Here is a 19,143-nt window from a genome sequence, read left to right as displayed (position 1 = left end):
ATGTTATTGTGGACCTCAACAATTATAGTGCTAGTCACATTGATGTTTCTGTTAAATTTAAAGAGCAAAACTCCTTTCAATGGAGGTTTACTGGTTTCTATGGGGCGCCCGAGCGGAAGATAGACACCATAATTGGCGTTTCCTACGCACTCTTTATAACATACCGCATGCGGCATGGATATGTTTGGGTGATTTTAATGAAACTCTCTTCTCTAATGAGCACTTTAGTCGGGTTGCTAGGCCAGAGAGACAGATGAGAGCATTCAGAGAAGTAACTGATGAGGTGGCCCTCCAAGACTTGGGGTGGTCAGGCACTCCATACACCTGGGACAATCGTCAAGCGGGTGATGCGAATGTTAAGGCAAGGCTCGACAGGGTCTTCGCCAACGAGGAATTCCGGCAACACTTTCAACACATCAGAATCAGGCATGTTTCTTCTGTCGAATCTGATCATTGCTTTGTTGTAGCGGAGATAAGGGAAAAGATCAATAACATGTCATGTGCAAAGAGACCGTTCCGATATGAAAATGTTTGTTCATCGCATGTGGACTATGATCGAGTTGTCACCAATGCGTGGCAGGAGGTAAATAGGGGACCGGGCCTTCAAGGGATTGTGGATTCACTAAGTCACCTAAAGGAGACGCTTGAACCTTGGGGGACTCGCGAATTTGGCTGTTTAACACGCCGTGTCAGACAACTACAGAAGAGGCTTGACAACCTACGTTGTCGTTCGGTTGGCCGGGGGCCTACAGATGAGGAGAAAACAGTGGTTCGGCAGCTTCGAGAAGCTCTTCATCAGGAAGAGATCTGGTTCCGACAGCGATCACGTGTTCCCTGCCTGAGAGAAGGAGACCGTAATACATCGTATTTCCAAGCTCAGGCTGCAAAAAGGAAGCGAATCAACAGAATACAGGGTTTATGTAGATCGGATGGCTCGGTCTGTGCAAACGAAGAGGAAGACAAGGCCGAGGTTCAGGCATTCTATCATAACCTGTATGAGTCCCAGGGTTGGAGGGATTCTACAGAACTGCTCGATCATGTTCCTGCCAAGGTGACGGAGGACATGAATGTGGAGCTCACAAAACCCTATACTGCGGAGGAGGTCAGGACAGCTTTGTTCCAAATGGCTCCCTCCAAAGCACCTGGGGTAGATGGGTTTACTGCGGGGTTTTATCAGCGTCACTGGAGCTTGCTTGGTGAGGTTGTAACCAAGGCAGTTTTGGATTTCTTAAACGGGGGAGAACTACCTGTGGGTCTGAACGACACGTCGATTACGTTGATCCCCAAGGTACGGCATCCTCAGTCTATAACACAATACAGGCCCATCTCTCTCTGTTCGGTTTTGTATAAAATTGCTTCAAAGTGTGTGACAAACCGATTGAGAGTATTCATGGGGGAAATTATCAGTGAAGAGCAGAGCACTTTTGTCCCTGGGCGGCTCATAACGGATAATGTGTTGGTGGCATACGAAAGTGTGCATGCTATGCGAAGGCGGAAGAAAGGAAAAAACTATGCTTGTGCTATCAAACTTGATATGATGAAAGCATACGACCGTGTCGAGTGGCATTTTCTGGAGGCAATTCTCACTAAGTTGGGCTTCAATGTTGATTTTGTCAGGCTCGTTATGAAGTGCGTATCCTTGGTGCGCTTCTCAGTCCGGGTTAATGGTGTGCTACTGCCATTTTTTTCACCCTCGTGTGGGCTGAGACAGGGTGACCCAGCCTCACCCTTCCTCTTTTTGCTATGCGCGGAGGGCTTCTCCTCTCTGTTGAAGTTTTATAATCATGGATATATTGACAGAGGAATAAGAGTAAGTTACAGATCGCCTTGGGTAACTCATTTACTTTTCGCAGATGACAGTCTGATCTTCATTAGTGGAAACACCCAAAGTGCAGCAAGACTGAATGAAATCCTGAGGGTTTATGGTGATGCTTCGGGTCAGTGTGTCAATCGTGCAAAGAGCGCAGTTTACTTCAGCTCCAACACACCGGCCCAGCTTAAACAGCAGCTCAAAGCGGTCCTCAATATTGATGTTGAGGCTTTTAGTGAGCGGTACCTGGGGCTACCCACTGCGATCAGGCGCATCACAAGTGGAACTTTCGATCACATCGGGGAAACAACTCGCGGGAAGATGCAGGGATGGTCTGAAAAACTGCTTGCGTGTGCAGGTAGGGAAACTTTGCTGAAATCAGTTGTACAGGCCATTCCAACGTACTCTATGAGCACTTTTCTACTAACAAAAAAGGTGTGCAAGAGTTTGACGTCACCAATGGCTAAGTTTTTTTGGAGCAGCTCTATCGACAAAAATGCTTTACATTGGGTGTCATGGAAGAATTTGGCTACACCAAAGTGCCAAGGAGGTATGGGGTTTCGCGACCCACAACAGTTTAACATTGCGCTACTAGGGAAGCATGGATTGCGGTTCATGACGAACCCTGACTCTCTGTGCGCAAGGGTAATGAAAGGCCGCTATTTTCCTGATACAGATTTTTTGCATGCCAACGTTCCCAAATCAACATCTGCTACTTGGCGAGCTATCATTGCTGGCAGGAAAGCTTTACAGGCGGGACTTGTTATGAGAGTAGGAGATGGGAGCTCTATTGATGTCTGGATGGACAAATGGATTTCGGGAACCATCTCCATGAAACCTTTATTCAGACCTCCGAGCACTATTATTCAGAGAGTCTCGGGTCTTATTGACACTGAGAACTGGTCTTGGAAACAGGAACTTATAAGGACAACTTTTATCGCTCCAGATGCAGATGCTATTCTTAATATACCCATCAGGAGGGGAGGAGGACAAGATTTCTTTGCTTGGGCCTTCGAACGATCAGGCAACTACACTGTTAAGTCAGCGTACCGTGCTCTAATGACTCATAACGAGCGTCTAGCTCTAGAAGAAGGGACTGCTACAGGTGCCTCAACGGATGATAAACAGATGTGGACAACCTTATGGAAACTCAAAGTGATCCCAAAGGTTCGGGTATTTTGGTGGAGGGTGTTGAGGGGGATTCTAGCCGACGAATGTACCCTCAAGCACCGCCACATTTCAGTTCTTGACACTTGTAAAATGTGCATGACAAGACAGGAGGATCTCATGCATGCGTTAATACAATGCTCCCATGCACGACGTTTCTGGAGCGAAGCTTGTGCTTGGTTTGATCTCAGACTCCCTCGACTACATCCAAGGTCGTGGGCTAGAGACATTCTATGTGGTGATCGGGTCAGGGATGCGGATCGCCCAAAAATCATCACCATCATGTGGACGATCTGGCATTCTCGCAACCGGATCAAACATGACGAAGAAGGCAGACCCAGCAGCTGCGATGAGATCTACGCGGGAGGCCCTAGCGCTGCTGGAGCTACCCCGCAATGAAGCCTCCCTGCTGCCGGGGCATGGTTGGAAGCCGTCGGAACCAGGTACGATCAAGATTTCATGTGATGGAGCACTCAATGTGGCGGAAGGTCGAGGAGGGGCGGGTGGTATAGCCCGGTCCGTATCTTCGCTCTTGGGGGCTTGGTGCAAACCGTTCGGCAACATCTCCGATCCTCTTATCATGGAAGCCCTATCAATGCGAGAAGGAACGCTTTTTGCAAAACTTCGAGGCCTATCGCATGTGATAATGGAGACCGACTGTCAGGAGTTAGTGCAACTCTGGCATACACGCCACAACTCACGTTCGGTTGTGGCTCCTATCCTAGATGAAATAGGAGAGCTTAGTTATGATTTTTCTGTTTTTCAGATACAACATGTATTAGGGTCAGCAAACTTACCGGCCTATCTATGTGCAAAACGTGCATGCACATTGAATGTGACCGAATGTTGGCTCGAGGAGACCCCTAGTTTTTTGGTAACTAGCCTTCTGGCTAATTGCGCGGGGAACTCATTTGTTGAATAAAGCTCTCTGATTTGCCCGAAAAAAAAAAACTCAATCTGATGGCTATGGGCCGCAAGATCTGGCTGTTGTCGAGCAGTCTGCTTACACGTAGCGTGGAACTAAGAAAAATACTATCACCACCCTGACGTTTTTGGTAGGCTAGAACAGAGGAAGTATGTACTAACATTTAGGAGAGCGTCTGGATAAAACCACCCAATTTTCTTGTGGGTCCCGTGCGTCACTCACGGCTCAGCCTACGGAGTCAAACTAATTCTTTTTTTTATTGCGAAATGAGTCAAACTAATTCTTCAGCACGTTGCAACTTGCAAGTCAAATGATGTTCCTTCAATTATTACTGGAGAGAGCAAAGCCGTGACCACCTTGGCCTCTCTTCTTCTTCTTTAACGGTAGCCACACCGGAGATTTTCCGCGACCACCATGGCGACTCGCCACGGCACGTTCTACCGCCTCGCCGCCACAATCCTCATTGCATTCCTCCTCACACCACTGACCGCGGCCCAGCCGCCGTGGCAGATCTGCGGCAAGAGCGGCAACTATGCGGCGAACGACACCTATCAATCCAACATCCGGCAGCTCTCCGCCACCCTCCCCAAGAACGCCTCCGCCTCCCGGACGCTTTTCGCCACCGGCAGCATCGGTTCCCTACCGGACATCGCCTACGCCCTCGCGCTCTGCCGCGGCGACGGCAACGCCTCCGCCTGCGAGGCCTGCGTCACCACCGCCTTCCAGGACGCGCAGCAGCTCTGCGCCTTCAACAAGGACGCCACCGTCATCTACGACCCCTGTTACCTCCGCTTCTCCAACCAGAACTTCCTCGCCACAACCAGCAACGACAACCTCATCATCCTCAAGAACTCGCAGAGCGTGAGCTCGCCGGTGGACGTGTTCGACGCCGCCGTCCAAACGCTCCTCAACGCCACCGGGGACTACGCGGCGGCAAACTCGTCCAGGCGGTTCGCCACGGGAGAGGAGGGCTTCGACACCACTAACCCCACCATCTACGGGCTCGTGCAGTGCACGCCCGACATGTCACCGGCCGATTGCCGGAGCTGCCTCGGAGACATAATTACGCAGATGCCGCGGGATCTCAGCGGGAGCATAGGCGGGAGGTTGATTGGGGTGCGGTGCAATTTCAGGTACGAGGTGGTTCCTTTCTTCTCCGGAAGCCCGACGCTGCGGTTGCCAGCACCTCCAGCGCCGCCGGCTCCTCCTCCTGCGCCTGTTAACGTGACGCCGACGGCGACCCCAGGAGGTGAATTGCTAACACAAAATTTCCTCAATTTGCGGTTTCTTTTAAGTTTTAACACACGTGTATGGCTTATTCAGTTTTACATACGGTTGCATTGTTTGTTAAAAATTTCTGAATTTCTAGAGAACGACTCGTGCCTTTGATGCTTTCTGATTTAGAACACTTTCTTACTGTTTAGTAGAAATATCCGGTTAAAAATTCGAGGCAAGTGGGCAACATTTGAATTACTGACAATGGATTAACTGGAAACTAAGATGTCAACAGATTTGGGTAGAGGTCATTATCAGGATAATCCCATGGCGATACAGACCGGGCTTTGTTTAGTTGATGATGTAGACATGTCTGCAGTTCGGTCCCTGTCATTCGCTACTTGTTTGACCACACTGACTTTTCTGCGAAGCATTCAACAGTCGGTTATATTTCCAATGCCGGTATTAGAAGCTAGCACTACACGTTGCTGAATGAATTTTTTAAGTTAGTCCAAATCTCATGTTTGACGCCATGATTTGTTTGGATTGTTAGAACCTATCCTGAATAGCATATTGTGACTTGTTAGTGCTACGTTACTAGTTACTTCTATCATGTTCTTGGCCAATCTGCACTAAGCTTCCCAGTGCCTTCGCTTCAGACGTCAAAATTGACTGCAGGGGAAAGAGTTTATGCTCCTTTACAAAGCAAAATATGATTGCAGCAAATGTATTAGCTACTAGCACCAAATATTTCAGAATATTTTGAGCCGTTTCTATGGTATTCCTGAATACCTATTTCTGAAGTTGATGCCATCTGTTTGCAGGAAAATCGGCAAATAATGTTCTGGCTATTGTGCTGCCTATCATTGCTGCAATTCTGGCTATCAGTACCGTTTGTCTCTGTTATTTGAGGAGGAGGAGAAGGAGAAGACTAGCGAGCACTGAGCAAGCACATTGTATGTTATCTTAAACTCTTAACAGTTTGAACTCATGAATAGGTAGGAAAGAAAACCAATGAACTTACCATCGGCTTCGACCCAACTAAAGGGAAGTTCGGATGAGGAGTACTTCTTCCTCTTCCTTGTACATATTCCTTTTTCTTAATGAAATGATACACAACTCTTCTGCGTCCATTTCCAAAAACAACTCTTCTGCGTGTTCGAGAAAAAAAAAAGAGTACTTCTTCGGGAATTTCGAACTGAACCATTAGGAGTTAAATCTATAGCCCTGTTAATGGAATGATCCCTAGTAGGGAAGATTAGCATCTACTCCATCCACCAAAATATAAGACGTTTTTGCACTTATATTTTGATACAGAGGTAGTACTTTTGATATAACTGATTTTCTGTCTAGATTGAATTTCATTAACACCTAAAACTAAAACAGTTACATCTAGTTAAAAAAAATATAAGTCTCATGCAACACGTATATGGTGGAATTGGCTGCGGTGCCTATATATAATGCATCTCTATGTCTGTGTGCTTTCTGATAGATTCGACTAATCATGAAGACATAGACAGCATTGATTCACTTATCATTGATCTATCAACCTTACGCGATGCGACAAATAACTTTGCTGAGGCTAATAAGCTTGGTGAGGGAGGATTTGGTGCAGTTTATAAGGTACCAGCCATACCATACCGATTCTTTAGCATGCTTTTTTCAGCTTCAACAAATGATTGCTTACGCTTATGCAGGGAGACCTTCCTGATGGTCAAGAAATAGCTGTGAAGAGGCTCTCCAGGAATTCAGGGCAAGGAATAGGGGAGCTCAAGAATGAGCTTGTTTTGGTCGCCAAGCTTCAACATAAGAATCTTGTCAGGCTTGTTGGCGTATGCTTGCAAGAGCATGAGAAACTGCTTGTGTACGAATACATGCCCAATAGAAGCATTGACACCATTCTTTTTGGTACTAATTCCGATCATTATTTCAGCAATAGCATAACAACTACTAAAGCCAAGCATTGCATGGAAAAATCCTAAGGAATTATTTTGTCCAAAACACTAGGGTGTTGGAAAACTGAACTTTATTCATTCACGGTTTCTTGTTCAAATGCCAGATCCTGAGAGAAAAAAGGAGCTAGACTGGGGAAAGAGATTAAAGATAATAAATGGGATTGCTCGAGGATTGCAGTATCTTCATGAAGATTCACAGCTGAGAATAATCCACCGGGACCTCAAAGCTAGCAATGTTCTGTTAGACTCTGATTACACTCCGAAGATTTCAGACTTTGGCTTGGCAAGGCTATTTGGAGCAGATCAATCACGGGAGGTCACAAACCGTGTTGTTGGAACATAGTAAGCGTGGTCCAATTGGCCTGACGGTACTCAAACGGTATGTCAACTATAATAACATTATGCTCCTCTTGCAGTGGATACATGGCCCCGGAGTATGCAATGCGCGGTCACTATTCTATAAAATCGGATGTGTTCAGCTTTGGCATTTTGATGTTAGAATTTGTGACCGGACGACGAAGCAGTGGCTCCTATAACTTTGACGAGTCTGTCGATCTCTTGAGCCTCGTAAGTTCCTGTGCTGATCCTGAACTCCATAGTTAAGTAACTTCTGTGAAAAATACTGATTGCTAATTCGATACAGATATGGGAACACTGGAGCACGGGGACAATTTCAGAGATCATAGACTCATCTCTGAGAAGTCATGCGCCAGGAGACCAGATGGTGAAGATTTTTCACATTGGGCTGCTCTGTGTTCAAGATAACCCAGCTGATAGGCCTATGATGTCGACAGTAAATGTCATGCTTAGCAGTAACACCGTGTCCCTCCAGTCTCCATCCAAGCCATCATTTTTCATCACCAAGAGCGGCACATACTCGACTCCATACTCGGAGTCGTCATACCCTATGGCTTCCCAGTCGACCGCTAAGTCAGCTATGGCTTCACCAAATGAAGTTTCAATCACAGAGCTTGAACCAAGATGAAGGAAGGATTGCAAAGGACAGTCGGTTTCTTATAATCATCTTATAAAGGTCCCAGTACATTTCTGCTACTGCATTTTTAGTATTTTTCTCCATTCGCCGAGGCAGTTGATTTCTTATTTAAAAATAGATAAACTCAATGCTTTACAGATTATATATTTGTAGTTTTTCCAACGTGGAAAATTCTAGAACAAAGGCTCCTTCTTGTATAGTTATGTATTGTAAACAGAACCAATAGATTGACACAAATTGCTCATTCGATGATCCAACCAAGCCAGACAGCGTTCATGCCGGGACGACACATACTGGAAGGGGTAGTCGTTCTACATGAAACGCTTCATGAGATCCACTTGAAGAAACTGGATGGGGTTATTTTTTTTCGAAAAGGAGGTATACCCCCGGCCTCTGCATCTCTTGATGCACACAGCCATGGATGGGGTTATTTTCAAAGTGGACTTTGAGAAGGCGTATGATAAAGTAAAGTAGCCTTTTCTTCAGCAGGCAATGCACATGAAGGGTTTTAGTGAAACTTGGAGGAACCAAGTAGATACCCAAGTCCAGAAAGGTAGTGTTGGAATCAAGGTGAACGATGACATCGTCACTATTCCAGACACATAAGGGGTTGCGACAAAGGAATTCCATGTCTCCTCTTCTGTTTAATATTGTGGCAGATATGCTGGCCGTCATTATTGGCAGGCCAAGCAGCATGGCCATGTAGAGGGTCTAGTTCCTCATCCATTCTACAATATGCTGATGACATTATTCTATTCATGGAGCATGACATGGCTAAGGCACGTAATATGAAACTTATCTTGTGTCTCTTTGAACAATTGTTTGGATTAAAAATTAATTTTCATAAGAGCGAGGTGTTCTGCTTTGGGAAGGCCAAAGACGAGGAACACACTTACAGACAACTGTTCGGATGTGAATCAGGTGCTTTACCATTCAGTTACTTGTCACCGTAAGCTTTCTAATAAAGAATGAAAATGTATTGAAGAACGAATTGAAAAAAAAAACTTAGCTGCTGGAAGGGCAAGCTGATGTCATATGGAGATCGGCTAGTCATGATTAACTCAGTATTGACTAGTATGCCGATGTTTCTACTTTCGTTCTTTGAAATTCTGAAAGAAGATCGCAAGCGACTTGATTTCTTTAGATCCCGCTTGTTTTGGCAGTCTGATGAGGCCAAGCGGAAATACCGTCTCGCGATATGGGATATCCTTTGCCGACCTAAAGACCAAGGGGGTCTCGGTATTGAGAACTTAGAAATCAAGAACAAATGTCTTATGAGCAAATGGCTATATAAATCAGAGACTGAGCCGGAGGGCATGTGGTCTCAACTCTTGCGCCTAGCCCAAGTTACCATGAGACCGACTGACTCGCCGTTCTGGAAGGGACTTATGCGCACGAAGGACATGTTCTTTTGCAGGGTCAAATTCTTGGTTGGCAATGAAATGTCAACAAGATTTTGGGAGAATACGTGGTTAGGAGAGACGCCCTTGGGCATCCAATATCCTACACTCTAATACTATGCAACGTAAGGAGGATTATGTAGGTATCGTCCTTCAAACAATTCCCTTGAACATCCAGTTCAGACGTGTGTTAGTTGGTGAGAGATGGACCACCTGGATGCACCTGGTTCGGAGATTGATAGAAGTTCAACTCTCCGACCAGTCGGATTCAATACAATGGAAGTTAACTACGAATGGGATGTTTACGGTGAAATCTTTCTATATGGATCTGATTAACTCTGGCCCCCTCTCAAGGTTGTTGCACATTTGGAAAGTTAAGATTCCTTTGCGTATTAAAATCTTCATGTGCTTTGTCCACAAGCAAGTGATACTCACAAAGGACAACTTAATTAAGAGGCGATGGGTAGGCTGTTCGCGGTGCTGTTTTTGTGATCATGATGAAACAATACAACACTTATTTCTTGAATGCCCACTTGCTAAGTTACTTTGGAGAACGATTCATATAGCTTTCAATATTAATCCTCCAGTAGATATTGCGTCTTTGTTTGGGACGTGGTTAGCTGGGGTTGAACAGATTACTGCGGCTCGTATTCGGATTGGAATATGTGCGCTATTATGGGCTATATGGAACTGCAGGAATGATATGATTTTTAACAGACACCATACTTCAAAATTTTTGTAGGTTATTTTCAGAGCTACAGCTTGGATCCGTACGTGGTCCTTACTCACTCCTATGGACTTCAAGGAGCCTTTGGTTACTGGGTGCAACCAATGGGAGATGGTACCTCGGGTTATCTTCAACCGGTTCGGATGGCGCTCGCATAATAGGATAGGAGTCTAGGGAGCTTATCCTTTTTATCTTCATCGTGCCGGTTGTCCTGATTCACATGTAATTTTCCTTTTTTGGTACTTTGTTTTGCTCCGTTCTGTGAGCTGTAAGACATTTTTGAGATTTTGGATTATTAATAAGATGGCCACATACATCATCATGATGCAGAGGCCGAGGGCATGCCTCCATTTCAAAAAAAAAAAAAAAGTAAACCGGGGGAAACCGGTTTACAAGCCCGCACAAAATGATCATTCCCATCATGACCTTATTTGGGAAACTGACTAAACTTCCCGATTTGAAATTGTACATTTGGGGACGCATCCCGGCTGAACCAACGAACAATTTACTTAATCCTAGCTTGACAGGATTCCAGTATTTCATTTTTTTTTTCAAGTCATCCAAGGACTAACCTGGCAAACAGTCTAACAAAGTACAGTAGTGATCAGTCTGACACCCCTACCGACGAAACCATTGTTTGGTCCTAATGGATTAAACTCCCAAGGGTCAAACTACAAAACTTCCAAGAACTATATTTGTCACCCAAACAGACCTTATGTACATTATTCTGAACCTGGACAGGAGTGACCCTAAGCTGACGCCGTGGATATGCTGGAGGACGTGGCCGAGCTTCTCCTGGCGTAGAAGACCGGCTTGGGCGGGGCCTGGAGAGACACCGTGTCGCTGCCGAGCATCGTGACCACCGACGACATCGCCGGCCGGGCCGCCGGGTCTCCCTGGGTGCACAGCAGCCCGATGTGGATGCACCGCAGCGCGTCGGTCCGGGAGAAGCTGTCGCCCAAGCACGGGTCTATCAGCCCCGATACCGACCCGGCCGTCCAGCGCTCCCACACCTGAATCATTTGAGTTCGTGCCAACCAGTCAAGACTTGTGCTGCAACGTGTGCTTCTCGACAATCGGACCGTGATCGAGAATATATTTTCGAATAGACACACTCACAAGCGTCAGCAGATCTTCAGACAGCCGGGAGGTGTAGCAGTCGTTGCTCTTCTTTCCCGTCACCATCTCCAGAACCATGACCCCGAAGCTGAACACGTCCGACTTGACCGAGTAGTTCCCGCGCATCACGTACTCCGGTGCCATGTAACCACTGACGACAGTCATCAACAAGAAAAATGGCGTTCGAGTTTAGTTGCCTATATAGGAAAATTAATTTAGCAGCATCTGCCGCCGCATTGCTGGGTGTACTATTACTCACTATGTTCCGACGACACGGCTGGTGATGCCCTGCGTCTGGTCTCCCCCGAAGAGCCTCGCCATGCCGAAGTCGGAAATCTTGGGGTTCATGTTGGTGTCAAGCAAGATGTTGCTCGCCTTAAGGTCGCGGTGGACTACTTTGAGCTGCGAGTCTTCGTGGAGGTACTGCAGGCCTCGTGCGACTCCGCTTATGATCTTGTACCTCTTTCCCCAATCAAGTTGACCGCGCTTCTCGGTGTCTAAGCATTGCATGGTTCGTAAGTTAAGCAAGTAGGAGTGCTCAAACGCATGTTACGGTATCAAATTTTGTGGAGGATATGGATTGAAGAACCTAGACAGGTATGATTCATTTCGTACCGAACAGGATCTTATCTAGGCTCCGGTTGGGGACTAACTCGTAAACGAGCAGTCTCTCCTCCTGCTCTAAGCAGACGCCAATAAGCCTCACGAGATTCTTGTGCTGGAGCTTTGCGACCAAAAGGAGTTCATTCGTCAGCTCTCCAACTCCTTGCGTCGAACTCTTGGCGAGCCTTTTCACCGCTATTTCATCGCCATCTCGGAGAGTACCCTAGTGAGATCAAACCATGCCACGGTTAGTGTATTATACTATAGTAGTGAATTTTCTTTTTGAAAGTAGTGATTATAGTTTGATGGTATTATATATGCTTTGACTTCCTTTTGTTCATTACATACCTTGTACACCGCACCAAATCCGCCTTGGCCAAGCTTGTTGCTCTCTGCGAAACCCCCGGTCGCAGCTCTCAACGTAGAAATGTCGATGAGCATCGATTCTACGCTTTCCATGTTCTCACGACTAGAATCTGATGAAGTGCACGTATTAATTAGCTAATCCAAGTGGATAGTCTAATCTGTTTCTTTCAAGATGTGAAGTTTGAGAAGTTTGCAGGGCTTTACATGGTTGAGTTGCTCCTGCTTGTGGTCTCCTCATCCTCCTCCAGATACAGAGCCAAACAAGAAGGTTGATTATCACCAGAGCTGCGATAGTAGGCAGCACAATGACAAGGACCGTGGCAGTAACGATGAACTTCCTTTCTGTGAATTGACATATGCCCACCGCAAATGAGTGTCCCAAAGACAATTCACCACCAATTTATCTAAACATTTTATCTAACTTGCCGTGTACTAGTACTGCACCATGACTCCTGAAAACTTTTCTTTAACAAAAAGCTGAAATCTTCTTGACACTGTGCAAGTGTAATGCTGTGTGTGACAAAATTACAGATTCCGGTCCATTTGACAGAACAAATGGGCATGCATGATTCTGTCAGCTCCATGTGCCTTAGTCCATCAACAAGTGAACAAGTTGATGACTGGAAGTTTGTTATCTCTAACCTCATTTGGCGTACGTTTTCCTTTTTCTAGATGCATGTATGTCAATTTGTCAACGATGGATAGCTAGGGAGAGTGGGAGATGACACAGCCTAGCTAGCATGGTAATCTTTGTATACAGGAGTAGCTACTGAATGATTGCTAAACGAGCACTAATAACAATCTTCCATGGGACTTTAAAGGTAAGCTAGTGTCACGCTCACGCGTTCTTTAAGGATGCCACGACGCGACCAGATGAAATACAAGTATACTGTAGTAGGAAAACTCACCTCCGGCGACCGCCCCTGGAGTCGGAACCGTGGGCCCAACTGCAGGCGCAGGCGCGGCCGAGCTCGGCGGCGCGGCCAGCCTGACCATCACCGGGCCGTCGAGGAAGGAGTACGTCTCGTACCGGTAGCTGCACCTGACCCCAAGAGATCTCCCTCCGACGCGGTCGGTGAACCGCCTCGGCATTCCGGCAATGAGTCCGGCGAGGCAACCACGGCACCGCGCCGGCGTGAGGTCCGGCGTGCACTGCGCCCAGCTGTACACCCTGGGGAACTGGCCGCCGAGGTCGGCCTCCCCGGACGCGTACCGGCGCGTGGAGTTGTACGCCGCGTGGTCGGCGGTGGCGTTCACGAGCGCGGCCACCTGGCGGTTGAACCGCCCGGGGTCGGACGTGACGTTCTGGTTGTTGATGCGGTTCGTCCTCCCGACGTTGTCCAAGGAGGAGAGGGAGGTGGCGTTGGAGGAGTAGTAGAGGGCGCAGGGGTCGTAGTAGATGGCGGCGTCCTTGTCGTAGGCGCACTGGTTCTGCACGTCCTGGAAGGCCATGGCGAGGCAGCCGGAGCAGGCCGTGGCGTTGGCGTCGCCCCGGCAGAGCGCGAGCGCCGAGACCTGGTCCGGGGCGGCGCCGACCACAGCGGTGGCGAAGAGGTCCGGGGAGGAGGAGATGTTCCTGGGCAGCGCCGCGGCGAGGAGGCCGAGGTTGGCCTGGTACGTGCTGTTGGCCGTGAAGTTGGCTGCCGTGCCGCACACCTGCCACGGATACGCCGCTGCGCACCGCGCCAGCAGCACGACGGCGAGGGATGTCACGACCACGGCGAGGGGGCTCATTGTGTTCTGTGTCTGTGTGTATGGCATTGGCAGGTTGGTGATCGAATCGGACTATTAAGGAAACGGGATACTGGAGACCGAGATGGACTGACTGCCCGTCGACCCAATCAAATCATCAACTTGCAATGCAAGTTGCCAAGTGCATGGTATACTAGTACACTGTAAAGTCTGTAAGTGTAAGAGCCCCTAACCCGATGGCAGCGATCCTGGCGGAGCCGAAACCTCGTGCGCTTGGGTAGTATCGTCGTGACGCGGACAAGTTGCGTTCAACGTCCGTACCGATGGGTCAAAATCAGTACCCTTTTTATTTCCAGAAGTTGCATGGCAATCCTGGAGGCCGGAGCTGTTGTTGATTGTGCAGCCAACTCGTGCTTGATGATGCAATGTTCTTAGGTCACCAGAAGGCTCCCCTCCCCTCCCGGTCGGCGTCGGCGGCGGCGGGGTTTCTCACCCCCCTTCGGAGACGGCAGGCGCGGGCCGCGTAGCTTTGACGGTGGCGATGCGCGGGCGCGGGGCGTGTCGGCGCGGTGGCGGGCGTCTGGCGGCGGCGTCGCGGACGTGTGGCCCGGCGCGGTGGGCTGCGTGGTGGAAGTGCCCGTCGCGGCCTCGGCGGCCCGATCTGGTCCGGTCCGGGCCCGATTCGGGCAACGGTGGCGGCGGATGGCTCGGTGGCCGCAGGTGGCTTCTCCTCCCTCTCCTGGAGGTCTCCCTCTTGCCTCCATGGGTGGCTAGGGTGGCTGCTGCGCGGCCGCAGGGTGGGTGGCGGCGCGTCCGACTTGGATCTGACGGTGGGATCCGGGTGGACGGCGCGGGTGGGGCTGCGGCCTGGTGTAGCCGTGGCTCCGGCCGTGGGCGGCGGCGCGTGGAGGTCCGGCTCATGTGGTGGTCTCCCGAGGGCGCGACGGTTACACGGTGGTTTGGCGGATCTGCCCGCAGCGACGGCCGGCTTTCTCCGGCGTCGGCTCGTTTGCGGTCGGACCGCTTCGACCGTCGCTCCATCTACTCGCCGTCCGGGCGTTACTTCGGTCTAACAGCTGGCCCTCTCCCGGCAGCAGAACGGAGCCCGTCTCGCGCCCGGCAGCTGGACGGTGCTCGTCTCGCGCCCGGCATCAGGACAGAGCTCATCTCGCGCTCGGGGTTGCAGGACGGGCGATGGAGGCCAGTTCTGGCCGGCCTATTGGGTCTCGGCGCTGGGGGTTGTTCAGGGGTGCGAAAGGCGGGGCCTTTCCACTCGTCTCTTCGGTTGGTGTAGCGGTGGGTCTTGGGTTAGGTGGTGCCTAGGTCTTGGTTGCCGGGGCGGCGGCCCCGGTGGTGGTAGCGTGGTGCTTTTGGGCAGAGCCCGCGGCTTGGTGCCGCCCGGTGGCCATGGTCGTGTGGGCGGTGTCGATGTCAAAACCGGCAGATCTCGGGTAGGGGGTGATGGGGTTATGTACCTAGGGTAGGGTCATGGACCTGCTCCAAGTAACTTACCCTAGGACATCCCTAAAAGAGGTCGCCTTCCAGTCGACCAAAGAGGATTCACTCGACTGGCCTGAAGGACTCGACCACGAAGACCCACTCGACCACCAGGATGTCAAGAGGCACTCTGCACTGCAACGGCCTGTAATCAAGTAGACTTTATGATAGTAAAGGCCTTTATGTGGGGCGTTACCAGTAACGCCCCAGACTTAACTCACCTTAAACCCTCTCCTACGTGGGCTGGCTGGGGTCCTGGCGCACTCTATATAAGCCACCCCCCTCCACAGGCAGAAGGGTTCGGCACCTTGTAATTCATACATTCGTAATCCACTCGACCGCCTCCGGGCTCCGAGACGTAGGGCTGTTACTTCTTCCGAGAAGGGCCTGAACTCGTACATCCTTTGTGCTTACAACCTCTCCATAGCTAGGACCTTGCCTCTCCATACCTACCCCCACTCTACTGTCAGGCTTAGAACCACGACAGTTGGCGCCCACCGTGGGGCCGGTGTTTTAGCGATTTTGTGGAGAAGTTGCGATTCTTCCGAGTACTCTCATCATGGTGTCTGCTGGAGTTTTGGTCAAGGGTCAAGAGATCCGTCTCGGCACCCTCACCTTCATCGCCGACGACTCCGCATGGCTCCAGGAGGCTCCACTCGACGTAGACGCGCTCCCCGTCCGCGGTGCGACGCATTTTCGCGCATGTGTCCGCGGCGTTCTGCTGCGGCAACCGTCGACCCAGTATCGGTCGGCTCCTCCATCATCCACCCTCCCGGTCTCCCGCCAGCGCAAGCGCTCAGGCCGGTCGAGGCTTCAGCGATGGGTGAGTCACGCGGTGGCTCGCCGATCGGCCACTACACAAGTTGCGGCAATCGAGCCCAACGAATCTCTCTACGGCTTGTTCGATCAGTCGACTGGCTCCGGAGAGACTGCATCCGTGTGCGGAAGCAGTGATCCAGCGGCGGAAATCTTGATGGTCAACGGGCCCCACAGCCCTCCTGGCTTCGCTCGTGGTGGTGGAGCAGGTGACGGCGGCGACCCTGCACGAGACTACGAAGAGTACCAGCCCGAGCCACTCGACTCTCTGCAAAGAGAAGAGCTTCACCGCAGGAACGAGGATCCCCTGCGTATTCCCATCGCAGGAGAAACCCCCGAGGCTCGTGCCTTGGAGGAGGCGCGTCTGGCCAATTTGGCCGAGCGCACTCGACTGGAGAACCTTCAGCGAGCACTCGACGAGCGCGTGCGGCAACGAGTTCCCGACACCAGTCGACGTCAATTCTTCCCGCCGACTCAGGTATATCGAACCCCAATTCAGAATTTAGCAGCTGCGACCCGTATAGCAGAGTCCATTCAGCCTTCGCAGTCGGAAGCTGGCAGAGGTTTGCTGCAAATCAGGGATCTGCTCCGGGCAGCAGGAGATCAGAATTCAGCCGTGTCTCAGTCGCGCAACAGAATTCACAGTCGATCTGTCACTGTGAATACGGTTCAGTCGGCTCACAGCCCCAAATCGCCTCCGCGGCGCGAAGGGCGTGAGAATCGGCGAGATCAATATGGCGACAGACTCGACCGAGATGATAGGCGTCGAGTGCCCTATTCCCCTCCGAGGGGTGGGTCTTACGCTCCTCGGCAGCCAGATGTTAGGCGTCAGTACAGTACAGGGCGTAGGGTTCCAGTTGACCCCAGAGAGCCAGGCTTCGACGCGCGATCCATTATCGTGCAAGGGTTGGTCGACCGGAACAGAGCCCATCGAGGCGCACTCGACAGAGGTGTACCCACGAGCAGTCGAGTACATGTTTCTGGTCCTGAATGTTTCAGCAGAGCTATCAGAGCCGCAGTTATCCCCCCCAATTTCAGGTTGGCAACAGGAGTCAGCAAGTTCACTGGTGAGTCTAAGCCTGAAACTTGGCTTGAAGACTACCGAGTGGCAGTTCAGATCGGTGGTGGGAACGACGAGGTGGCCATGAAGCATTTGCCCCTCATGTTGGAAGGTTCTGCCAGGGCATGGTTGACTCAATTACCTCCTAGCAGCATTTACACTTGGGAGGATCTGTCCCGAGTGTTCGTCAGAACGTTTGAAGGGACTTGCAAGCGACCAGCGGGATTGACAGAGTTGCAAGTCTGCGTGCAGAAAACTAATGAGACTCTCAGAGAGTATATTCAGAGGTGGATCACTTTGCACCACACTGTGGAAAATGTCTCTGATCATCAGGCAGTATGCGCCTTCAAAGACGGCGTCAAGAACAGAGAACTGAGTTTGAAATTTGGTCGAACCGGTGACATGACCTTGAGTCGGATGATGGAGATTGCTACCAAGTACGCCAACGGCGAAGAAGAAGACCGACTCCGAAGCGGCAAGCACAAGCCGAGTCAGTCGGAAAAAGGAAACATCAGTCGGAAACAGAAGCGGAAGGCTGAACCGGCAGCTCCTGGAGAGGCTCTGGCCGTGACTCAAGGAAAGTTTAAGGGGAAACCAAAAGGATCCTGGAACCCCAAGAAGGTAAAGGATAAAGAAGGGAACGACGTGATGGATATGCCATGTCACATTCACACGAAGAAAGATGAAGAGGGGAATATCATTTACCCAAAGCACACCACTCGCCAATGTCGACTCCTGATCCAGCAGTTTCAGGGAAAACAGTCTAAGGACAAGGAGAAGGAGTCGGACAAGGCCGAAGACAAAGAGGACAGTGAGGGAGGATATCCGCATATCAACTCCACTCTGATGATCTTTGCAGATGTGGAAATCAGAAGTCGACTGAAAGTGATTAACCGAGAGGTGAACATGGTTGCCCCAGCAAAGGCAAATTATCTGAAGTGGTCTCAAACACCCATCACATTCGACCAATCTGATCACCCGACTCATATTGCCACCCCCGGGAGGCAAGCTTTGGTGGTCGATCCAGTTGTCGAAGGCACTCGACTGACAAAGGTGCTGATGGATGGTGGAAGTGGGCTGAACTTATTGTATGCAGACACATTGAAAGGTATGGGCATTCCGATGTCTCGACTGAGCACTAGTAACATGAGCTTCCATGGAGTTATACCAGGGAAGAAGGCCGAGTCACTCGGCCAGATAGCTTTGGACGTAGTGTTTGGTGATTCGAAGCATTTTCGCAAAGAAAAGTTGACGTTTGAGGTCGTGGATTTTCAAAGTGCATATCATGCCATTTTGGGGAGACCAGCCTATGCACGGTTCATGGCTCGACCATGTTACGTGTACCTCAAATTGAAGATGCCCGGTCCCAAAGGTGTGATCACTGTCACCGGTGATAGGAAAAAGGCAGAGGAGTGCTTTCAGAAGGGCTCCAAGATTGCCGATTCCCAAGTGACAGCGGTCGAGTTCGAAGAATACAAGCAAAACGCAGATCCGAGTGACTTGCTGCGATCCAAGAAGCCCGCCACAGAGTCTGCATTCCAGTCGTCCGGTGAGACGAAGCCTGTTCACATTCACCCGACCGACCCCGAAGCAGCTCCGACCCGCATCTCCACAACACTCGACCCAAAATAGGAAGAAGCGCTCATCCAGTTCCTCCGTGAGAACTGGGACATTTTTGCATGGAAGCCCGCTGACATGCCAGGTGTTCCCAGGGGACTGGCTGAGCATCGCCTAAGAGTCGACTCGTCTGCAAAACCGGTCAAAGAGCATCTTCGGCGGTCCGCCGTCCAGAAGAGA

At 50.2% G+C, this 19,143-nt stretch overlaps 2 protein-coding genes across 2 annotated transcripts; one reads left to right on the top strand and one right to left on the bottom strand.

Annotated features, from left to right (window-relative positions):
• Window positions 1–4,278: 4,278 nt before the first annotated feature.
• On the top strand, window positions 4,279–8,817 carry LOC119363425 (cysteine-rich receptor-like protein kinase 6). Its single transcript, XM_037628778.1, has 7 exons — window positions 4,279–5,151; window positions 5,942–6,073; window positions 6,610–6,740; window positions 6,815–7,025; window positions 7,177–7,414; window positions 7,489–7,639; window positions 7,716–8,817. The coding sequence occupies exons 1-7, from the start codon at window positions 4,317–4,319 to the stop codon at window positions 8,055–8,057; spliced, it is 2,040 nt and encodes a 679-aa protein (XP_037484675.1). The 5' UTR covers window positions 4,279–4,316; the 3' UTR covers window positions 8,058–8,817.
• A 1,783-nt stretch (window positions 8,818–10,600) lies between these two features.
• On the bottom strand, window positions 10,601–14,047 carry LOC119363424 (cysteine-rich receptor-like protein kinase 6). The gene is made up of 7 exons (XM_037628777.1): window positions 13,190–14,047; window positions 12,486–12,623; window positions 12,264–12,391; window positions 11,928–12,138; window positions 11,572–11,809; window positions 11,313–11,463; window positions 10,601–11,206 (listed from the first exon to the last, which is right to left on the bottom strand). The coding sequence occupies exons 1-7, from the start codon at window positions 14,040–14,042 to the stop codon at window positions 10,943–10,945; spliced, it is 1,983 nt and encodes a 660-aa protein (XP_037484674.1). The 5' UTR covers window positions 14,043–14,047; the 3' UTR covers window positions 10,601–10,942.
• Window positions 14,048–19,143: the final 5,096 nt, after the last annotated feature.

Source organism: Triticum dicoccoides, chromosome 2B (assembly GCF_002162155.2).
Source record: "Triticum dicoccoides isolate Atlit2015 ecotype Zavitan chromosome 2B, WEW_v2.0, whole genome shotgun sequence".
Taxonomy (NCBI): Eukaryota; Viridiplantae; Streptophyta; class Magnoliopsida; order Poales; family Poaceae; genus Triticum; species Triticum dicoccoides.
The sequence above is the reverse complement of the archived record's forward strand: the minus strand, read 5'-3'. Positions and strand labels throughout refer to the sequence as shown.

Bases quoted from the DNA above. Each gene is read 5' to 3' on its own strand.
- LOC119363425 (XM_037628778.1), top strand. From the start codon at position 4,317: ATGGCGACTCGCCACGGCACGTTCTACCGCCTCGCCGCCACAATCCTC. The intron at 5,152-5,941 runs GTGAATTGCTAA...ATCTGTTTGCAG, and splicing joins GCCGACGGCGACCCCAGGAG to GAAAATCGGCAAATAATGTT. The intron at 7,026-7,176 runs GTACTAATTCCG...TTCAAATGCCAG, and splicing joins CATTGACACCATTCTTTTTG to ATCCTGAGAGAAAAAAGGAG.
- LOC119363424 (XM_037628777.1), bottom strand. From the start codon at position 14,042: ATGCCATACACACAGACACAGAACACAATGAGCCCCCTCGCCGTGGTC. The intron at 12,624-13,189 runs GTGAGTTTTCCT...GTCAATTCACAG, and splicing joins TCCAGGGGCGGTCGCCGGAG to AAAGGAAGTTCATCGTTACT. The intron at 11,810-11,927 runs GTACGAAATGAA...TGCAATGCTTAG, and splicing joins CCTAGATAAGATCCTGTTCG to ACACCGAGAAGCGCGGTCAA.